General features: G+C 43.5%; 1 protein-coding gene across 1 annotated transcript in view; it reads left to right on the top strand.

The window, feature by feature from the left end:
* CPNE4 (copine 4) overlaps positions 1-22,796 on the top strand; it is a 475,385-nt gene that overhangs the window by 331,548 nt on the left and 121,041 nt on the right. The window contains exon 7 of the mRNA XM_040432996.1: positions 17,014-17,112. Within this exon, the coding sequence (XP_040288930.1) occupies positions 17,014-17,112 (99 nt within the window). The remainder of the gene's footprint in view (positions 1-17,013; positions 17,113-22,796) is intronic.

Here is a 22,796-nt window from a genome sequence, read left to right as displayed (position 1 = left end):
TGTGTCACTGGCATCACGCAGAAAAGGAGGAATTAAGGACTCTTGTTCGAGTTTAGTGGAAGTCCCAGTGGTGAGGCCCACAGCAATCAGCCATGTGTCCTCTATCCCATGGATAGATGATAAATGGCTAGTTTTGGACAACCAATTTATATCTCTTTAGACAAAACAAAAACATTTAATGTAGATTCAAATTCATAATAACATTTAAGAACCCCCATATGTGGAGAAATCCATAGCAATATATAGAAGAAACAATTATTACATTCTGAGATGTATATACTTTATTATATACCAAAAACCCAATAAGCAACTTCATTAGAAAAAAAAAATACCTTTAGGAATCTATCGGTAGCTAAGTGCAAGCACAGATTTTACAAATGGTTGAGAAAGTATATCTATATTCTTAGGCTCCTTTCACACGGGCGAGTTTTCCGTGCGGGTGCAATGCGTGAGGTGAACGCATTGCACCCGCACTGAATCCTGACCCATTCATTTCTATGGGGCTGTGCATGAGCGGTGATTTTCATGCATCACTTTGTGTGAAAATCGCAGCAAGCTCTATATTGTGCGCTTTTCACGCAACACAGGCCCCATAGAAGTGAATCGGGGTGCGTGAAAAACGCAAGCATCAGCAAGCATGTGCAGATGCGGTGCGATTTTCACGCATGGTTGCTAGGATAAAAGTCTATTCACTGTATTATTTTCCTTTATAACATGGTTATAAGGGAAAATAATAGCATTATTTAATACAGAATGCTTAGTAGAAGGTCAATTGAGAGTTAAAAATAAATAGAAAATTTACTCACCTCCTCCAATTGATCGCGTAGCTGCCGGTCTCCTGTTCTTTCTTCAGGACCTATCAAAGGACCTGTGGTGACATCATTGTGCTTATCACATGATACATCACATGATTCATCACTATGGTGATGGACCATGTGATGAGCACAGTGACGTCACCACAGGTCCTTTGGCAGGTCCTGAAGAAAGAACAGGAGACCGGCAGCTATGCGATCAATTGGAGGTGAGTTAATTTTGTTTTATTTTTTAACCCTCAATTGACCTTTCACTAAGCATTCTGTATTAAAGAATGCTATTATTTTCCCTTATAACCATGTTATAAGGGAAAATAATAAAATTTACAGAATACTGAACCCAAACCCGAACTTCTGTGAAGAAGTCCGGGTTCGGGTCTGGGTACCAAACATGCCGCGTGCAAAACGTATGAAAACAACACACCCGCATCTTTTCCTGCAACGCACCCGCAACGCCCATGTGAAAGAGGCCTTATTGTGCCAGAATAATTCTAGCTCTCGTAGTATTAGCTTTTCAGTAACTAATTGTTATTTAATTAACTACAAGAAGCTATAAATTCAAATATTTTTGCAACTGTTGATGGTAGAATGTCCAACAAATATTGTAAAATAGATATAGTGCCAAATATAAATGCATCTACAGGAAACATGGCTTGGTAAAAGAAAAAGCCAGTACACCATTTACATGACATGCACAGAGTGGCCCTCTCTTTTGTTCGGCTCATTAGAATTAATACGACTTTGATCAATTGCAATTAAAATTCTGCCCTTAGCTCAGTAGTCTCAGTTCTGTTTAGAATTTTAATTCAAAGTAATTAGTGAGAGAAATTGTTAATCTCAGCTCTTATGTGTCCTCTAGTATATTCTCCAAGGGTTATCAGATCTATTGATTCCTGGTTGAAGTGCCTTTAGATTCGGCACATTTAACTTTTGTAGGTGTTTTTGTCTGAAGTTTAAACATATAATAGGGTTTGAACTTAAAGGGGTTGCCTGGGTTCATAGTTGAACCCGGACATATCCCCTTCTTCTCCCACTTAGCCCCTCTGACATGAGCATCGGAACATTTCATGCTCTGATGCACTCCCTTGCTCTACGCTGTATCGCGCCGGGCATGGGCTGTTGGTTTATATTTTTTTACTGCTAGGCAGAGGCTTCCACCCAGCAGTGACGTCACCGGCACTGATGGGCGGACTTTAACGCTGCCCTAGTTGTTTTACAGGCTATGGCATCGCTAAAGCCCGCCCATTAGTGACTTTTTACGTCACCGGGCTCACTGCTAGGCGGAAGCCTCTGCCTAGTGTACCCATGGAGAGCCTGATACATCGCCGGATCTCCAGAAAAAGCCCTTGCCCTGTACGATTAAGCACACGGCAAGTCAGAGCATCGGAGCATGAAGTGCTCTGATGCTCATGTCAGAGGGGTTGAATGGGGTAGAAGGGGATATGTCCGGTTCAGCTCTTAACCTGGACAACCCCTTTAAGCTAGTTTCACACCAGGGCTAAAATCATCTGACAGGATGTTGCAGCAGTGTAACAGCCTGGCAGAGTTCATTGTATCTGGCAAAGATGGATACTACTTTTCCCCCCTGGAGCCCATTGACTATAATGGGGCTCGGCGGGGATCCGACCTGTTTCTGGTATTAGTGTTGGGATTCGGTCAGACAAAAAACACTGCTTGCAGTGGTATTTGTCCATCCAAATCTCTGCACTAATACCAGAAACAGGCCAGATCCCTGCCAGGTCCTATTATAGTCAATGGGACCTTGAGGTGCTCTGGCAGTTTCTGGTTATACCAAATGGGAGGAACTCCAGCAGACTATTACTCTGCTGGAACAGCCTTCTGGAAGTTTTTAACGTTAGTGTGAACATAGCCTTAGACAATATTATTTTAATGGAATCTGTCAGCATGATCTTGAATAGGGTTAAGTAAAATTTTATTTGCTGCTAAGCAAAATTTCCTTGTGCTTCGTGGTTGCGAATTGATTTTACTTGAATGGCAGTAAAATAAAAAATCATACTTACCTCATCCCTTTTAAGTGCGAAGAGCTGGCTACCTCTATTTTGATTGAAGATCTTGCACGCATTGTGTGCGTCGTGACGTATGCAGATAAAGAGTCCGGATCTCTATTTTTTTTTTTCCTATTGCCCCCCTCTCCATTCCCCCGCTGTCAGTGCTCAAAGCTGTGCTGAAACACATAGTGAGGACTACTGTGCTTAACAGAATGGCGAGGACTCCTGTGTACATGCACAGCAGTCCTGACAGTGTATTTCAGTGCAGCTTTAAATGCTGACAGCGGGGGAACGGATGGTAATAGGAAAATACTAAATAGAGATCTGCACTTATTGGCTGCAGTACTGTTCATGTATTACTGCAGATAATAGTCTAAGATCATAGTGACAGGTTCCTTGCAAACTTTAAAAGGTTGTGATAGACCCTAGAAAACCTTGTATCTGATATGTATATCCTCCCCTGAACATATTTAGGCAGTTATTTTTTAAAATATCACAATTTTTCTTAGTTTCAGTTTTTCTAAGTTTAAGTGCTTATTTTAGATGTTTTTGCTTTTGGCCACCAGACCTTCAAGCTCTAGTAGATACAACAGCAAAATCACTTACATTTTTAGACATGTTTTAGAGACTATGGAAGTAAAACAATTATTCTTGACAGGATATAGTACAGCACATGGATATAGGAGACCATTAAAATGTTCAAATAATACTTACTTTCTAAAAGCAGAATATTTGGAGAATAATTCAAATGAAGCTGGAAAGACTATCAAGAGAGTAGAAATAATCCAGAATACAAAGAAAACAGCACATTACTACTAAATCTTCATCTAGGAAAAATCACAAAGCAATGAAGGTATATTCTGTATATAAATCTCAGCAAAGCAAATGAGCAAGCTTAAAGGGACTGGCCACCTTCTGTTGACAAAGTATATTGTACCTCTGGCGCTACTGCTCCCTAATAAAATGCTGCAGTACCGCACAACCTGCTGCCAAACAACTGTACAGCAAAAACCACTTAATATAAGGTACCGCGCACTACCTTCTCCCCTACTTATCCTGCTCACCCGCCAGAGATGTACCGCCAACACGTATCAATATCGTGATCAAGATTACCTTGTTATTGAATCCTCCTCTGTGGTACTTTCAACTCCTATCGTGGGCTTGTAGGCAGGTTTTTTGGTGGATCGGGTAATTCTTATTTATAGGAGTGGTCACCGGCCGGTAGCGTAACTCCGTATCAGTTTGAAAGCTCGCGCTCAGGTAGAGCACCTAGTGACGTCGCTAATCGAGCTCCGGATTGCTGTAAGTGCCAAAAACCAAAGCGTTTCGGACAATGCGTTGTCCTTCGTCAGGGAATGACTTGGCAATTCCCGATACCGTCCTTTTATACCTCCCTCAATCTCTTTTACAGTCAGGTTCATAAATATTGGGACATTGACACAATTCTAACATTTTTGGCTCTATACACCACCACAATGGATTTGAAATGAAACGAACAAGATGTGCTTTAACTGCAGACTGTCAGCTTTAATTTGAGGGTATTTACATCCAAATCAGGTGAACGTGTATGAATTACAAATTTGCATATGTGCCTCCCACTTGTTAAGGGACCAAAAGTAATGGGACAGAATAATAATCATAAATCAAACTTTCACTTTTTAATACTTGGTTGCAAATCCTTTGCAGCCAATTACAGCCTGAAGTCTGGAACGCATAGACATCACTAGACGTTGGGTCTTATCCCTGGTGATGCTCTGCCAGGCCTCTACTGCAACTGTCTTCAGTTCCTGCTTGTTCTTGGGGCATTTTCCCTTCAGTTTTGTCTGACCACGTAACCCTCTATCACTCTGGTGAAGTCTTCTCTTGATTGTTGACTTTGACACACATACACCTACCTCCTGGAGAGTGTTCTTGATCTGGCCAACTGTTATGAAGGGTGTTTTCTTCACCAGGGAAAGAATTCTTCGGTCATCCACCACAGTGTTTTTCCGTATTCTTCCGGGTCTTTTGGTGTTGCTGAGTTCACCGGTGCGTTTCTTCTTTTTAAGAATGTTCCAAACAGTTGTTTTGGCCACGCCTAATGTTTTTGCTATGTCTCTGATGGGTTTGTTATGTTTTTTTCAGCCTAATGATGGCTTGCTTCACTGATAGTGACAGCTCTTTGGATCTCATCTTGAGAGTTGACAGCAACAGATTCCAAATGCAAATAGCACACTTGAAATGAACTCTGGACCTTTTATCTGCTAATTGTAATTAGGATAATGAGGGAATAACACACACCTGGCCATGGAACAGCTGAGAAGCCAATTGTCCCATTAGTTTTGGTCCCTTAACAAGTGGGAGGCACATATGCAAACTGTTGTAATTCCTACACCGTTCACCTGATTTGGATGTACATACCCTCAAATTAAAGCTGACAGTCTGCAGTTAAAGCACATCTTGTTTGTTTCATTTCAAATCCATTGTGGAGGTGTATAGAGCCAAAAAATGTATAATTGTGTCGATGTCCCAATATTTATGGACCTTCATGTACCACATTTAACTTTTACCTTCCTATTCTTTATTACATTACTCAAAAGCAAATAGCTTTGTTTCCCCATTCAAACCTTTCGGTACCAAAGTGTCCATATTAAAAATCCATTTTGTTTCTGCTCGTGACACACTCTAAATAAAAATCATTTTTATTAATGAATTAAAAAAATTCCAGAAAGGGATTGAGGCAGGTATAAAAGGATGGTATCGGGAAGTGCCAAGTGATTCCCTGCCGAAAGACAATGCATTGTCTGAAACGCGTTTGATTTTTGGAGTTACAGCAATCCGTAGCTAGATTAGTGAGGTCGCTAGGTGCTCTACGTGAGCGTGAGCTTTGAAACTGATACAGAGTTACGCCACCGGCCAGGGCACACTCCAATGAATAAGAATTACCCGATCCACCAAAAAACCTGCCTACAAGCCAACGATAGGAGTTGAAAGTACCACAGAGGAGGATTCAATAACAAGGTAATCTTGATCGCGATATTGATACATGCTGGTGGTACATCTCTGGCGGGTGAGCAGGATAAGTAGTGGAGAAGGTAGTGCACGGCACCTTATATTAAGTGGTTAATATTGACAAACATGGTTGTGACAAGATTATAAAGACACTTACTAATATCGCCTTTGTTAAAATTCTGTGGCATTTCCTTTATTTCAAGGTATCCCCCTTGTTCACAAAATATTTTGTGCTGTCCTCAAAGAGGTTCTGTCCATAAAAAGGCTGCTGATAGAGGGTTACGTGGTCAGGCAAATCCATTCATGTGAGTTAGGGTCCATTCACACGTCTGCAAAATCGATCCGCATCTGTTCCGCAATTTTGCTGAACAGGTGCGGACCCATTAATTTTCAATGGGGTCGGAATGTGCTATCTGCATTTGCAGATCCGCACTTCCGTTCCGCCAAAAAAATAGAACATGTCCTATTCTTGTCCGCAATTGCGGAAAAGAAAATACATTTTCTAAGAGAGTGCCGGCGATGTGCGGTCCGCAAAATGCGGAACGCACATTGCCGGGGTCCGTGTTTTGCGGATCCGCAAAACACATACGGACGTGTGAATGGACCCTTACATGGTGGTCAGTTTAGATTTTCACATAAACTAACAGTGCTGGGCAAATAAGAAGCAGGATTAAATGAAGGTAAATACTTTCTACTTGAAGAATGGGGCAAAGCTAATATTTTATTGATTTAAAGACACTATGAATATTATACTGCTTTTAATGATTGCCAAAAAAGAAAAAAGATCTATGAGTGGGAGCAATAAATAATAATACATGGATATAGACAATAAACTAGCTCTATTGGCCTTCACCAGCCCAGCATTATGTCATATAATTAGACATATACACAGACGTAGCAGAGACTGAACACTCATTTAACTGTATAAAGTTTACTGCAACCCCAAGTAACGCAAAAGGTTGTGCATATTGATGCCCCAATGATTCAGGCTGCATCTGTTACTGTAAATTACTGTAAATATCCTCTGTGTATTTTTTCCTTAGTTTGTATGAATCCATACTATGGATCTATAAGTACTCCATGTATCAAAATGTAGTACTTCCTGCTTCTATCCCGCTCTCCCAGGTGGGCACAGGCACTGCCTTAGGCCTCATGCACACGACAGTTCTTTTTTGCGTCCGCAAATTGTGCGTCCGCTAAAAAAAACGGATGCGGCATCCGTTTTTTTTGGGAGGATCCATTTTTTTTCACAGATCCTTTGTAATAAATGCCTATCCTTGTCCGCAAATGTGAAAAAAGTAGGACATGCACAATTTTTTTTGCTGAAGGGAAACACGGACAACGGAAGCGGAACACAAACGGATGAACTATCAGCATTTTTTGGCTGACCCATTGAAATGAATGGGTCCCCATCCTATCCGCAAAAAAAACGGAACGAGGACGAGAAAAACAACTGTTGCGTGCATGTGGCCTTACTCACCATCTCCCTCCTGTCTGGGGGCCAGGACCCCCTGCCCCTCCTCTTCTTCACTCTCAGTGGGCCCAGTCACTGCTCTTCCCAGTTCAGCCCGTTCTCCCCGTCCATAGGGCTTCCTGGCTCTTAACCCTTTCAGTCCTGGAGGGTTTTTTAATTTTTGCATTTTTGTTTTTCACTCCCTGCCTTTTCGGGGCCATAACTTTTTTATTTTTCTGTTCACATAGCCATATAAAGGCTTGTTTTTTTGCAGGAAAAGTGTCACTTTCTAATGCCACCATTTAATAATGCATATGATGTAGCGGGAAGCTGGAAAAAATTTAAAATGGGGTGAAATTGAAATAAAAACACAATTAGGCTTATGGGGAACCAGCCTGGGAACGCACTCTATGTTGCCCCTGTGCTTGGCTCCTTAGTATAGGTGATATTTATCCTATTCACCATTATTTATTTGGTCTATATTTATTTATTGGTGTCCCTTAGGGTATCAAGTTATTGGGGACACCCAATTACACCCGTCAGCTCTCTGGGGAGCTAATTTATTGTTGGAGAGGAGGGTAAACGCAGGGCAGTCAGCCCAGGCACGAGGACAGGGAGTCTCCACCATCAGGGGACGTCCCTGGGCTGAGGTTTTAGCCAGGGTGAGTGTAGGGATAGGACAGTTTTACCCACTGCTCCCCTTAGCTGCCGTGTGTTTACTCACCACCTAACCAGTCTATCTACGGCTGGCTCCCAGGAGCACTTTGTATCTGTAATTATTGTTGTTCGTCTCACTATTTTTCACTGGTGAACCACCACTGTGGTAATATTTTATAAGATTATAAGTAAAAGTTACGTTTTAAAGGGATCAATACTGCTGGATACTACATGATTCTATGATCCTTTCATTGATGTATATTGATTTAGCTGGACATTTTTTTTTTTTTTGATGTAGCGGAAAGCCGGAAAAAATTTAAAATGGGGTGAAATTGAAATAAAAACACAATTACGCAACAGGTTTATGAATCTTGCTTTTACGACGTTCCCTATGCAGTTTCAGTACGATTACGGCGACACCTCATTTGTATTTCTTGCGTTTTAATACTGAACAAAAAAATAAAAACCTTGAAAAAAAATTGTAGGGGGTGATTTTAATTTTTTTGTTATTTTTAATTTTTTCTATTTTTAGAAACAATTTTTAAACATCTTTTATAGTTCCCATAGGGATCTACAGTATAACAAGAAATCATCAGATTGCTTCTCTAATGCATTGGAGTCTATGAGGAATGCATTATGTGCCTATGAAGCTCTTGCAGGAGCTCGATAGGAACTTATATGCGGCAGCTTCAGATCATTCAGGAGCACCAAGGCTGCTACACTCAAAATCCGGCTCCTATGATCCTGGACAACCCCTTTAAAGATAGAAGGACTATAGCGGGTAAAAATGTTCAGAAGAGTACAAAGTTTGACGTTTTTGGATTTCTTCAGGCAGTTTCCGTCCTCACAGTGACCAGCCCTGATGATGTAGCCACTCTCATAAAACAGCAGCTTGGTGGCTTGTGGCCATTACACATGATGAGTTGTCCCTTAATACAGCTGTTCCCTGTTGTTTTACGAAAAATAAAAGTGTCAAGGTGATTGAGTCTATACGATTGGCAGTGAATAAAAATTGCCCATTTCACATGCTCAAAGAATCAATTAACCAAAAATGAGTGATACTTCTATCCAATGAGAGAACACTGATAATAGCGATATTACTATTCCCATAACATTTCCAGTTCATCTGACGTTAATACGATAAGAAATGTTGCACAGAAAGAGTAAAAAATGCCCTTCAGACTGGAATAATGTATAAAAGAATAGTTAACCAGGACAGCTTTGTGGAAAAAATCCATTCGCATGACTATTGTAGTGGTGACAGCGGTTTTCATTGGTTTTCATCCTGCCACACTCGAGAGATGTCTGCTTGAAGTTGATGGATTCTTGTTCGACATGAGAATGACTGTTGCTGTTCCTCATGCACTCTCATTGCATATAAATGATATGCCTCCATTTATCCCGCCACTGTGTCAATGATAAAATGCATAGCTGTCTTACAAGAATTACAAGAACATAAAGCCTAGTCATCACTAATAGGACACTGATTGTGTTTGTGATTTATTTTCTCCACTAAAAAGCGCAAAAGATATATAAATCTTGGTGATGAGTGAACAGCAGCATAACTAATGATTTATTGTAATAAAATAGTTCATAGAGTTAAAAAGTGACTTGGTATTTGAAGATCACTTATTGTACAAGTATTTGGGTAAAATAAAAATCTTATCTCAGGTTTATATGCAAATGTTGCCTTCATAAGTAAGCTAGTAAAGTTTTCAGAACTTTACATTATACATAATGAATGACAGATTTTTTTTTTGTGAAGGATAACAGAGAGGCTCTTAGGTGGCATAAGCTATGCTCTCTCGTCTCCACCACTAAACCCTGTAGAACAGGGTTACTTAAGTACTTTTTGTAAAGGTCCACATACCTGGGCCGGGAATCTGGTGACGGTCTGAATGGAAGAAAATGTAAGGAGGGACAACACCAGTGACGTATAGAGCACTGTACAAAAAGCCATGTTTCTAATCCCACCAATCCCCTGTGAGTCCCCCAACACAGTACTGGCGCCTCCTCATACAGTAAGGATGCTCCCATAGGTGTCTCAACAGAATTAGAATGTTCACTTAGTGCCACCTCACAATAGTCATGGCCCTTAGTGTCATTCAGACAGTAATGATGTCCCCATAGTGTCCCCTTACATGATGATGCCCTTTAGTGCATCCCTACACAATATGATCCATTTTAGTGCCTTCCCACACGGCAGCATGCCCCTAAGTGACCTCCACAGAAGGATGCCCCCTAAGTGACCTCCACAGAAGGATGCCCCCTAAGTGCCCTCCACAGTACTATGTCTCCTAAGTACCTGTCACGACTGTGACTGATCCAGACAGGTCTGGGAGGAGAAGGTCGCAGCGACTTGCTACTCGCGATAGCTTGTGAGTTTGCTCCGTGGTTCAGGGTATGTCATCTGGGTTTTGCCTTGTGAACCTTTTTGTCCTGACTGGGAGTTTGTAGGCATCCTTCTCAGGTGAGTCCTGTCTGCCACTCCCAGCTACTATATTAGTTTCACTTTCACTTGCAGTCATTGCCAGATATAGTCCTTACTTCCAGTGCTACTCTGACCTTGGAAGGAGATCGTTTAATGGTGTTGCTGTGGAGCTCTTGTCCGGCGTGGACTGTCGTGTTTGGGATCGCCTTCTCTGCTCGTGACTGGATAAGTCTATCTCTGCTGTTGTTTGTGTGTTGCTGTCTTCCCCTGTTGTTTTCCTAGACGTGAGTGATGGTGACTATCGCTCCCATCAGCCTTTCCCCGGTCCAGTCTTGTTAGGGCGACTGAGGGTTTAGGCATCCTGCTCGCCGCATGGGTTTACACCCCGTCTAGGGTATCAGGGCAGACAGGTGCCAGCTTAGGGTTAGTCAGGGGTGGCCATTCTATTTCCCATCCGTAGATAAAGGTCCCCCTTCCCCTCCGTCTGGTGTGACACGACTGCTGCTGGGATAGCGGTCGTGACAGTATATCTGGCCTTTTAAAAAAAAAAATTGTATTTTGTCTGTTCCACTATGGATCCGGTTTCGGTTTTGGCGAAACAATTACAGGGGTTATCCCTTGAAGTGGCAGGATTAAAAGCAACAGTGCTGCAGCAGCAATCCTTGGGTTCCACCGTTGCTACGGGAAACCAAGGTACTCCTGAGCCAAAAGTGGCTTTACCTGATAGGTTCTCTGGAGGGAGAGACCAATTTGTAACCTTCAGAGAAGCTTGCAAATTGTTCTTCAGGTTACGCCCTAGATCCTCCGGCGGTGAGGAACAACGGGTGGGCATTGTAATTTCTCTCCTGCAAGGAGATCCGCAGGCTTGGGCTTTCTCCCTACCATCAGACTCTCCGGCTTTACGATCAGTGGAGGAGTTTTTTGAAGCCCTGGGTCTCGTATATATGATGACCCGGACAGGGTCTCACTGGCTGAGTCTAAGCTACGTAGACTTCGGCAAGAGAACCGGTCTGCTGAACTATATTGTTCCGAATTCCGTAGGTGGGCTACTGATACGTTATGGAACGACTCGGCCCTTAGGAGTCAGTTCTGCCAGGGGTTGTCTGAAAAATTCAAAGACGCGCTGGCGGTATACGAGGTCCCTGGGTCTCTTGAGGCTGCTATGTCTCTGTCCATAAGAATCGACAGACGACTCAGGGAGAGACTATTAAATTTTACGGAGGCCTCTATAGGGCAGGGATCGGTCTGTTATGGTCCAGTCGAACCAATGCAAATAGGGGGCGCCACTAGACGGGTGAATCCTCCTAAATTCCGCCGTAGGTCAGAGGTTTGTTTTCGTTGTGGGGGGAGGGGTCATTTTGTAAAGGTTTGTCCCTCAGAACCCAAGAGACCACAAACAAAGGAGCCGCCGGAAAACTAGAGTCCCCAGATTGTGCGGAGGAGAACAGTCTGGGCGTATTCATTTCCTCCATACGCATGTCTCAGTTTTTGTTGTCCGCTACCGTTGAGGCGGGCAATAAAACTGAGATCTGTTCCGTCTTTTTGGACAGTGGGGCGGGGTATCAACTTGGTGGATTCACGGTTTGCTCAGGCTCTGGGTTTTACTCCGGAACCGGTATGCAGAACTATTCCTGTGTTTGCCATCGACTCCTCCCCTCTTACTCAGAGAGAGTTAATCAGATCATCCATAATATCCATCTGCAGGTAGGGGACCTCCATAAAGAGCATATCTCTTGTTATGTCCTGGACGGTCTTCCGGCTCCTATGGTATTGGGGCTTCCCTGGCTAGTGACTCACAATCCAGTGGTGGATTGGCAGGCCGGGGAGATTGTGGAGTGGAGTGAACATTGTAAGGACAACTGCTTAAGTAGTAGGTGCTCTACACTCTCTGTAACATCTTTACCTGCCTTTCTGTCAGATTTTATGGATGTGTTCTCTGAGAAGGGTTGTCAGGGGTTACCACCTCATCGTCCATATGATTGCCCGATTAATCTATTACCTGGGGCAAAACTGCCTAAAAATCGGTTATACAATCTTTCCGGCCCGGAGAGGAAGGCTATGAAAGATTATATTTCGGAGAGTTTGGCTAAGGGACACATCAGACCCTCTTCTTCACCTGTGGCTGCAGGGTTCTTTTTCGTTAAAAAGAAAGATGGGGGCCTACGTCCTTGCCTGGATTTCCGGGAATTAAACCGGATAACTATCCGAGATCCCTATCCTCTTCCTCTCATTCCCGACCTCTTTAATCAGGTTGCTGGTGCTAAATGGTTCTCCAAAATGGATCTCAGAGGAGCCTATAACCTGGTTCGCATCAAAGAGGGGGATGAGTGGAAGACGGCTTTTAATACTCCGGAAGGGCATTATGAAAATCTGGTCATGCCATTTGGTCTTACTAATGCGCCTGCGGTATTCCAACATTTTGTCAACGATATTTTTAGTCACCTTATCGGGAGATTTGTTGTGATATATCTTGATGACATCCTGGTCTATTCCCCGGATCTGGATACACATAAGATCCATGTGAGACAAGTGCTGCAGATACAGTATTAAGGGCCAACAAATTGTTTGCTAAGTTAGAAAAATGTGTGTTCGCTGTAAAAGAACTGCCATTTCTGGGGTATGTGTTGTCAGATTCAGGTTTCCGCATGGATCCAGAGAAAGTCCGGGCGATTATAGACTGGGATCTGCCTGAGAACCTGAAGGCATTGCAACGCTTCCTGGGGTTTGCCAATTTTTATAGAAAGTTTATAAAGAACTATTCCTTGGTGGTCAAACCACTGACGGACATGACCCGAAAGGGATCCGATTTTTCCAAATGGTCACATGCAGCCAAAACTGCCTTTGCATCTCTGAAGGAGAGATTCACCTCGGCCCCTATTCTCGTACAGCCAGGTGTCTCGCTTCCTTTTATTGTAGAGGTTGACGCATCAGAGATGGGGGTGGGAGCGGTACTATCTCAGGGCCCGTCAACTGGTGAATGGCGTCTGTGTGCTTTCTTTTCGAAGAAATTGTCTACTGCAGAAAGGAACTATGATATTGGCAACAGGGAACTTTTGGCTATTAAGTTGGCTTTTGAGGAGTGGCGTCATTTTTTGGAGGGGGGCGGTTCATCCCGTCACGGTGATTACTGATCACAAAAACTTATTATATCTGGATTCTGCTAAACGTCTCACCCCTAGACAGGCTCGGTGGTCGTTATTTTTAACTAGGTTTAATTTTGTAATAACCTATCACCCGGGGGCAAAAAATACTAAAGCGGATGCATTGTCTCGAAGTTTTCCTGGAGGGGGTGATGTTGAGGTACCAGAGCCCATTTTGCAAAAGGGGGTGGTGGTCTCTGCATTACACTCAGGTTTGGAGGGGAGGGTGTTGGAAGCTCAGGGGGACGCCCCGGCCTCCTGCCCCTCGGGTAAACTGTTTGTGCCAGAAAATTTACGACTGGAGATACTAAAAGAACACCATAACTCCACACTGGCAGGACACCCAGGTAATAGGGCAACCTCTGAGTTAGTGTCTCGTCTGTTCTGGTGGCCTAAATGGCGCCAGGAGGTGTTGAATTTTGTGTCTGCATGTGCTACCTGTGCTCGTTCTAAGGTAGATCATACTCGTCCGGCAGGGCGTCTTTTACCTCTGGCCATCCCCAACAGGCCTTGGACGCACCTGTCAATGGATTTCATTACGGATCTACCAGTATCAGCGGGGAAGACTGTTATTCTTGTAGTTGTTGACAGATTCAGTAAAATGGTGCACTTTATTGCTCTTGCCGCATTGCCTAATGCTAACACACTGGCTCAGGTTTTTATTGACCACATCGTGAAGCTTCACGGGGTCCCTTCCGATATTGTTTCGGATCGTGGTACCCAATTTGTTTCTAAATTTTGGAAAGCTTTTTGTTCTCGTTTAGGGGTTCATCTGTCGTTTTCTTCATCTTTCCATCCACAGTCCAACGGTCAGACTGAACGTACCAATCAAAACCTAGAGACATATTTGAGATGCTTTGTTTCCGAAAATCAGGAGGAATGGTCATCTTATTTACCGTTAGCCGAGTTTGCCATTAATAATCGTCGTCAAGAATCCACCGATAAGTCACCATTTTTTGGTGCGTATGGTTTCCATCCTCAGTTTTGTACGTTTAGTGAGGGGGGGCCGTCTGGGATTCCCGAGGAGGAACGATTTGCGTCTTCACTTTCTTCAGTGTGGCAGAGTGTGCAAGAAAGTTTGAAGAGAATTGGTGGTAGATACAAACGTGCGGCTGATAGGAAGCGCTCTGAAGGTCCGGACCTTGGGGTGAATGACTTGGTGTGGTTGTCTACCAGAAATATCAAGTTGAAGGTTCCCTCGTGGAAATTAGGTCCGAGATTTATTGGTCCTTATAGGGTAATTAAGATCATTAACCCGGTGGCTTTTCGTCTGGAGCTACCTCAGACTCTAAGGATCCATAATGTCTTCCACAGATCTCTGCTTAAGAGATATGTAGAACCTCCTGAACCATTGCCACTACCGCCTCCACCGGTGGTTGTTGATGGCAGTCTTGAGTTTCAGGTAGAAAAGATTGTTGATTCACGATATGTTCGCCGCTCTCTTCAGTACCTGGTGCACTGGAAAGGTTATGGTTCCGAAGAGAGAATGTGGGTTCCAGCATCAGAGATAAAAGCGGACAGACTCATTCGGGCTTTTCATAGCTCCCATCCGGAGAGGCCTGGTCTTGAGGGTCCAGGGGCCCCTCGTAGAAAGGGGGGTACTGTCACGACTGTGACTGATCCAGACAGGACTGGGAGGAGAAGGTCGCAGCGACTTGCTACTCGCGATAGCTTGTGAGTTTGCTCCGTGGTTCAGGGTATGTCATCTGGGTTTTGCCTTGTGAACCTTTTTGTCCTGACTGGGAGTTTGTAGGCATCCTTCTCAGGTGAGTCCTGTCTGCCACTCCCAGCTACTATATTAGTTTCACTTTCACTTGCAGTCATTGCCAGATATAGTCCTTACTTCCAGTGCTACTCTGACCTTGGAAGGAGATCGTTTGATGGTGTTGCTGTGGAGCTCTTGTCCGGCGTGGACTGTCGTGTTTGGGATCGCCTTCTCTGCTCGTGACTGGATAAGTTTATCTCTGCTGTTGTTTGTTTGTTGCTGTCTTCCCCTGTTGTTTTCCTAGACATGAGTGATGGTGACTAGCGCTCTCATCGGCCTTTCCCCAGTCCAGTCTTGTTAGGGCGACTGAGGGTTTAGGCATCCTGCTCGCCGCACGGGTTCACACCCCGTCTAGGGTATCAGGGCAGACAGGTGCCAGCTTAGGGTTAGTCAGGGGTGGCCATTCTATTTCCCATCCTTAGATAAGGGTCCCCCTTCCCCTCCGTCTGGTGCGACACGACTGCTGCTGGGATAGCGGTCGTGACAGTACCTCCTTTCAGCATGATGATCTGTTAGTACCATCCACACAGTATTATACCCCCTTCAGTTCCCCCCACACAGAAAGAGACCCCTTTAAAAGCACACAGAGTGATTCCCTTTAAATGCCCCCACACAGTAAGATGCCCCCTTTAATTGGCCAAACACACTGATACCCCCTTAAATGCACAAGACACAGAATGAGGCCCCTTTAAATGCCCCTGTGCACAGTGATGCCACAGAAAGTTTATATCAGGGCATGCAGGCGTCCAGGCAGTTAGCACCTTTGGTCTGCCAGTTGAATACCCCTGCTGTAGAATATATTACAAAGTATCTTATATTCACCTGTACTATTCATTTATTCAAAGCATGTCTGAAAGTACAGGGATCGTTTAAAGGGATTATTCCATGATTAATGTAAAAAATGAAAATCAGACATCATACAGTACATGACGACATCTTTCTAACAAAGCAAGAACCAGCCATGTACCTCACATGGATCCAGATATCTCCACATTCACTGCTCCAATTAGAAAAACAGGCAAACAGCAGGTGGTGTTATTCAGATAGATTCATTGAGTAACTCTGTAATACATTTTTAATTACATGCAATTACAAAAGTCTTCAGATCCAGGTGCTGGTTTGAAAACTGTAAAATATTAATGGGACAACCCCTTTAAGGGTGATTTTAAACACAGAACACTTCATGGACTTCTTTCCTGTTTTTGTTTTGTCCAAAAACTCTTTGGCCAGATATTGCATGAGTCTCTGGTGCAATAGAAAATGCACTACAAACAGTGGAGGGAAATGTATAAAACGATGTGAAAGAAAAACGATCTTTGTTGCCCATAGCAACCAATCATAGTGGAGCTTTCATTTTCGATACTGCTATTGAAAAATTAAAGCTGCGCTCTGATTGGTTGCTACAGTATGGACAACAAAATCAGTTTTACTTTCAGACAGTTTCCATAAATCTGCCACAATGCGTTTTTACTTCTTTGGGTCAGCATTTTATTTTAAATGCAGTTTGCTTTTGGTACTTTCTGTCTTGTGTTTTTCTCCTAGACTTCTCTACAGAAACACCGGCAAATAAAAACACCAGCAAATAAAAAGTTACAAGTTGTAAAATAAAATCCTGAAAAAACACAATGAAAACGTTAGGGTATCCTTTCTGCGTGCACAGGGAAAGTGTGTCTTTGTGAGATAAAACGCTACTTGTATGGTCATTTTTATATTATGGAAATGTAAAGTGAATAATCAATGGTTTTCTTTTTTCAGTGTATAGTCTGGGACTGGGACTCTAATGGGAAACATGATTTCATTGGAGAGTTCAGCTCAACGTTCAAAGAAATGAGAGGAGCGATGGAAGGAAGACAGGTATAAGTAATGTCTTACATAAGAAAGTCATGTGTCAAACATAAAAGTGGCTTATTTCTAAAAAATAGTTAACAAATGATAGAAAAGAGTAACTATGAACTGTTTACATGATCTAAATGGTTAACATTAACACTAATGTGAAAGGATAGAATCTATTAAAGAATAGATTGGTTCAAGAATAAAAATTCACATTAATTGGAGAATGGACAAAACACTTACCTGGTGCCCTCCATTTCAACTTGTCTGTTGTAGATCTGCAGATTCCTGGGCCTCACTGTCATCCATGATTACCTCAATGCTTCTTGGACTACCTGATACACACTGTGCATTTGGTAGTCCAAGACATTTCCTGCTGCCCTGAGATTGGTCAGCATCCTGAGAAATGGTCCAGCCATCTTGGATGGCAGTAGAGCAGCCTGTGAATTGGTGGATCTGCAGCTGAAATGATGAAAATGAGGGAACCAAGTATGTGTTCTGTTTATTCCCCAGTTAATGTGACATTTTTTCTTCAATCAGAAGATTGCTCTAAAGAGGTTGAGAGCTGAACCCGAATATATCCCTGTTTCAACTCAGTCAGTCCCTCCAACATGAGCATCGGAGCATTTCCTGCTCCAATGCTCTTCTTTGCCCTGCGCAATTTAGCACATGTTTTTTTTTTTTTGGAGATCCAGTGATGTACCGGGCTAAAACTAGACGGAGGCTTCTGCCTAGCAGTGAGCCCGGTGATGTCACCGGCACTAATGGGCGGGCTTTAGTCCGCCCATCAGTGCTGGTGACGTCACCATCAACATTGTTCAGTGGAAGCCTCCACCTAGCAGTGTTAAAAATATAAACAAAGAAAATGATCCGATGCTCCTGTCAGAGGCGATGCCTGGATGAAAATGGGGATATGTCTGAGTTCAGCTCTGAATACGGACAACCCCTTGAAGTTTTGATCTAGTCAGTCCATCTAGTAGGATCAGGACAGACATTTTCCCCTCATTTTTAGGGCAAATTGGCTTATGCATTATGGGAGTATTTTTTGCCGTCCTTTGATCCACATTAGGATCTGTTATACACTAAAATGTGTGGTAAAGCAGTGATGTGATATTTTTAATTCTTCTGCCTTTCCGCAAATGCAAATAATGCTTAAAAGCCAGAAAAACATGGCATATATGATACACTGCAGCATTACATTCATACCCAGAAATAGAAATACAGTAATACAGTGTAGTGACTTGTGCCAATTCCGTCTCAATATTCACATGGCATTCTGAAGGCAGAGGGATTCTCTCCAGAGGCCGGAGCAACAGCTGCTAGAGATTTTCCCAGATACATGTTAGTCGTGTCTGTCTGCTACCTCAGTCAGAAAATCCATTACACAAGACCGATAATTGAGCTTTGGGGCAAAAGGGGAAATCAGCAGATGTGGTTTGTGAGGAAATAATGTAGGACAAAATGTCCTTTTTCAAAACTAATTGCCTTTCAGCATGCCAGGTGTAGCAGGCGAATCCTTGAATGTAGCACATGCCAGATCCCTATTATAAATCAAGTAAAGTCAAGCCCAAAACACTGTATAGTGGACGTCACTGGGAACTTCTGGCTCTAAGGATTAAAGGAGTTGTATCACTTCAGAAAACAGCATTTATCATGTAGAGAAACTTAATATTAGTCACTTACTATTGTATTGTGATCGTCCATATTGCTTCTTTTGCTGGCTGGATTCATTTTTCTATCACATTATACACGGCTAGTTTCCATGGTTATGACCACCCTCCACCACCCTCTATCAGTGGTGGTCGTGCTTGCACACTATAGAAAAAGGCACTAGCCTCTATGAGCTCCCATGGTCCTGGCAATTACAGAGGCCGGTACTTTTTCCTATAGTGTGCAAGCACAGCCACTGCTGATGGATTGCAGGGTGGTCATAACTAAAGATGAGTGAATCGAAGCTGACGAAGTGGAATTCAATCCGAATTTCAGAAAAACTTAGATTCCAAACAAATGTGAATTTCCTCGCGCTTCGCAGTAACGAATCGCAATTTTCCTAAAATGGTGGCTACACGTGTGAGGACTGAGGACATGGGGCAAGGAACTCTGGAAAGGTGGGATCACCCAGATTGACATGCCTGCATGCAGCCAATCGGCAGCCAGTCAGCCCCGTGATGTCACAAAATACAGCAGCCATTTTAGATTCTGCCATTTTCCAGCGTTCAGAGTGCAGGGACAGATGTGTGAAGGGGCTAGGGACAACTATTGGAAAAACCTCTATGTTTAAAAAAAAAACTGAAAAAAGGATTTATAAGTGCAGGGAAAGGATAGGGAGGAATCATTTAACAGCATCTTAGTGCAGAGAGAGACATTAGAAGGCGCTAGGGACATTAATAAGAAAGTGATTTACAAGTGCAGGGAATGTTTATTTGGGGATCCATATAGTCATTAGACAGCTCTGTCATTCCAACTTTTTGCTATTGGGCTGCAAGTGTTATGATGGAAAGCCTTTAGTGGCTTATATCTTAGTATCTTATTCAGTACATCAAGAAAAATATATACGCATTTCACTTCTGCAGTAATTTCTGTTGAAAGCGTATAAGGGTGTATTACAGTAAAAAAAATAAAAATATATACGCACTGCACTGTTGCAGTTATTTCTGGTGAAAGTGTATAGGAGCGTATTTCAGTAAAATGGGAAAAAATATATACGCACTGCACTATTTAATTGTTTTCTGGTTAAAGCGTATATTAACATAGTACATAAGGCCGAAAAAAAACATTTGTCCATCCAGTTCGGCCTGTTATCCTTTAAGTTGATCCAGAGGAAGGCAAAAAAAAACTTGTGAGGTAGAAGCCAATTTTCCCCACTTTAGGGGAATAAAAAATTCCTTCCCGACTCCAATCAGGCAATCAGACTAACTCCCTGGATCAACGACCCCTCTCTAGTAGCTATAGCCTGTAATATTATTACGCTCCAGAACTACATCCAGGCCCCTCTTGAATTCCTTTATTGTACTCACCATCACCACCTCCTCAGACAGAGAGTTCCATAGTCAAAAGTATAGTGGCCTATTTCATTCCAAATAGTCAATAGACAGCTCTGTCATTCCAGCTTTTTGTTATTGGGCTGCAAGTGTTATGTTGGAAAGCCTTTAGTGGCTTATATCTTAGTATCTTATTCAGTACAACAAGAAATATATATTCTCAGGTCACTTCTGCAGTTATTTCTGGTGAAAGCGTATAGGGGCGTATTTCATAAAAAAATGAAAAATATATACGCACTGCACTGTTGCAGTTATCTCTGGTGAAAGTGTATAGGGGCGTATTTCAGTAAAATAAGAAAAATATATGTACTGAACTATTTAGGCTACTTTCACACTTGCGTTCAGTGCGGATCCATCTGGTATCTGCACAGACGGATCCGCACCTATAATGCAAACGCTTGCATCCGTTCAGAATCGATCCGTCTGCATAAACAGCTCTTTCAGATCTGAGTTTTCATATTGTGAAAACTCAGATCCGACAGTATATTCTAACACAGAGGCGTTCCCATGGTGATGGGGACGCTTCAAGTTAGAATATACTAAGAACTGTGGACATAACGGCCCCCTGCTGCCTGGCAGTACCCGATCTCTTACAGGGGGCTGTGATCCGCACAATTAACCCCTCAGGTGCCGCACCTAAGGGGTTAATTGTGCCTATCATAGCCCCCTGTAAGAGATCAGGTGTTGCCAGGCAGCAGGGGGCCCCCCCTCCCTCCCCAGTTTTAAATTAATTGGTGGCCAGTGCGGCCCCCCCCTCCCTGCAGTAGCGTCTTGGCTGCCATGGTAACCGATTGGAGCCGCAGCGATTAAACTGTGACTCCGATCGGAACTCTCCGCTGCCACCAATGATGGGGGGGTGATATTAATTAGGGGGGGGAGAGGGGAGGCAGCACTGGCCACCAATGAATTTAAAACTGGGGAGGGAGGGGGGCCGCACTGGCCACCAATGAATTTAATACTGGGGAGGGAGGGGGGGCCGCACTGGCCACCAATGAATTTAAAACTGGGGGGGGGGGGGAGGGGGGGCCGCACTGGCCACCAATGAATTTAATTAATTATGTCCACAGTTCTTAGTATATTATAACTTGAAGCGTCCCCATCACTATGGGAACGCCTCTGTGTTAGAATATACTGTCGGATCTGAGTTTTCACGATCTAACTCAAATCCGATGGTATATTCTAACATAGAGGCGTTCCCATGGTGATGGGGATGCTTCAAGTTAAAATATACCATCGGATTGGAGAAAACTCCGATCCGATGGTATATTAATAGGGACTCCTGACTTTACATTGAAAGTCAATAGGGGATGGATCCGTTTGCAATTGCACCATATTGTGTCAACGTCAAACGGATCCGTCCCCATTGACTTGCATTGTAAGTCAGGACGGATCTGTTTGGCTCTGCACGGTTTTGGTGTCCGCCTCCAGAGCAGAATGGAGGCGGAACGGAGCCAAACTGATGTATTCTGAACGGATTCTTATCCATTAAGAATGCATTGGGGATGAACGGATCAGTTCGGGGCCGCTTGCGAGAGCCCTCAAACGGATCTCACAAGCGGAACCCCAAACGCAAGTGTGAAAGTAGCCTTAATTGTTTTCTGGTTAAAGCGTAGAGTGGTCTATTTCATTCCAACAAGAAAAATATATTCTCAGGTCACTTCTGCAGTTATTTCTGGTGAAAGCCTATAGGGGCTTATTTAATTAAAAAAAGAAATATATATACGCACAGCACGGTTGCAGTTATTTCTGTTAAAATCGTATAGGGGCATATTACAGTAAAAAAATAAAAAATATATATGCACTGCACTGTTGCAGTTATTTCTGTTGAAGACTGCGATGTATGAGCCGGGAGAGAGGAGGAGCTGGAGTCCGGAACTAGGGGCGGGGCCCGGAGCAGTCACTGTACTCTTACACCAGGCCCCGCCGCTCACCAAAGTATTTATAAACATGAATCCTTATCCTGTTATTAAGTTTAACTAACGCTGCGCTCTCCCATGTTCCCATGTTCCCCTGTATCCCCACAGCACTTACGAACAAGCTTCCATAGCAGGCAGAGCAGACAGCAGCAGTAACGTCACTCACTGACGTCGAGCGCCTGCTCCGCCCACTTTATGAATGAAGCAGGCGGAGCAGGCGCGCGACGTCAGTGAGTGACGTTACTGCTGCCGTCCGCTCTGCCTGCTATGGAAGCTTGTTCGCAAGTGCTGTGGGGATACAGGGGAACATGGGAACAGGGGAGAGCGCAGCGTTAGTTAAACTTAATAACAGGATAAGGATTCATATTTATAAATACTTCGGTGAGCAGAGGGACGGTGTATTTGGGGACACTGTTATGAGGGGGATCTGTGGATGACATATAGCAGTGTCATCCACAGATCCCCCCCATAACAGTTCCATCCACAGAACCCCCACCCCATAACAATGCCATCCACAGATCCCCCCACCCCATAACAATGCCATCCACAGATCTCCCACCCCATAGCAGTACCATCCACAGATCCCCCATAACAGTGCCATCCACAGATCTCCATAACAGCGCCAGCCACAGATCCCCCATAACAGTGCCATCCACAGATCCCCCATAACAGCGCCATCCACAGATCCCCCATAACAGCGCCATCCACAGATCCCCCATAACAGTGCCATCCACAGATCCCCCATAACAGT

This window comes from Bufo bufo, chromosome 5 (genome assembly GCF_905171765.1).
Source record: "Bufo bufo chromosome 5, aBufBuf1.1, whole genome shotgun sequence".
Classification (NCBI taxonomy): Eukaryota; Metazoa; Chordata; class Amphibia; order Anura; family Bufonidae; genus Bufo; species Bufo bufo.
Note: the sequence above shows the minus strand (reverse complement) of the source record. Positions and strands in the feature narration are given on the sequence as shown.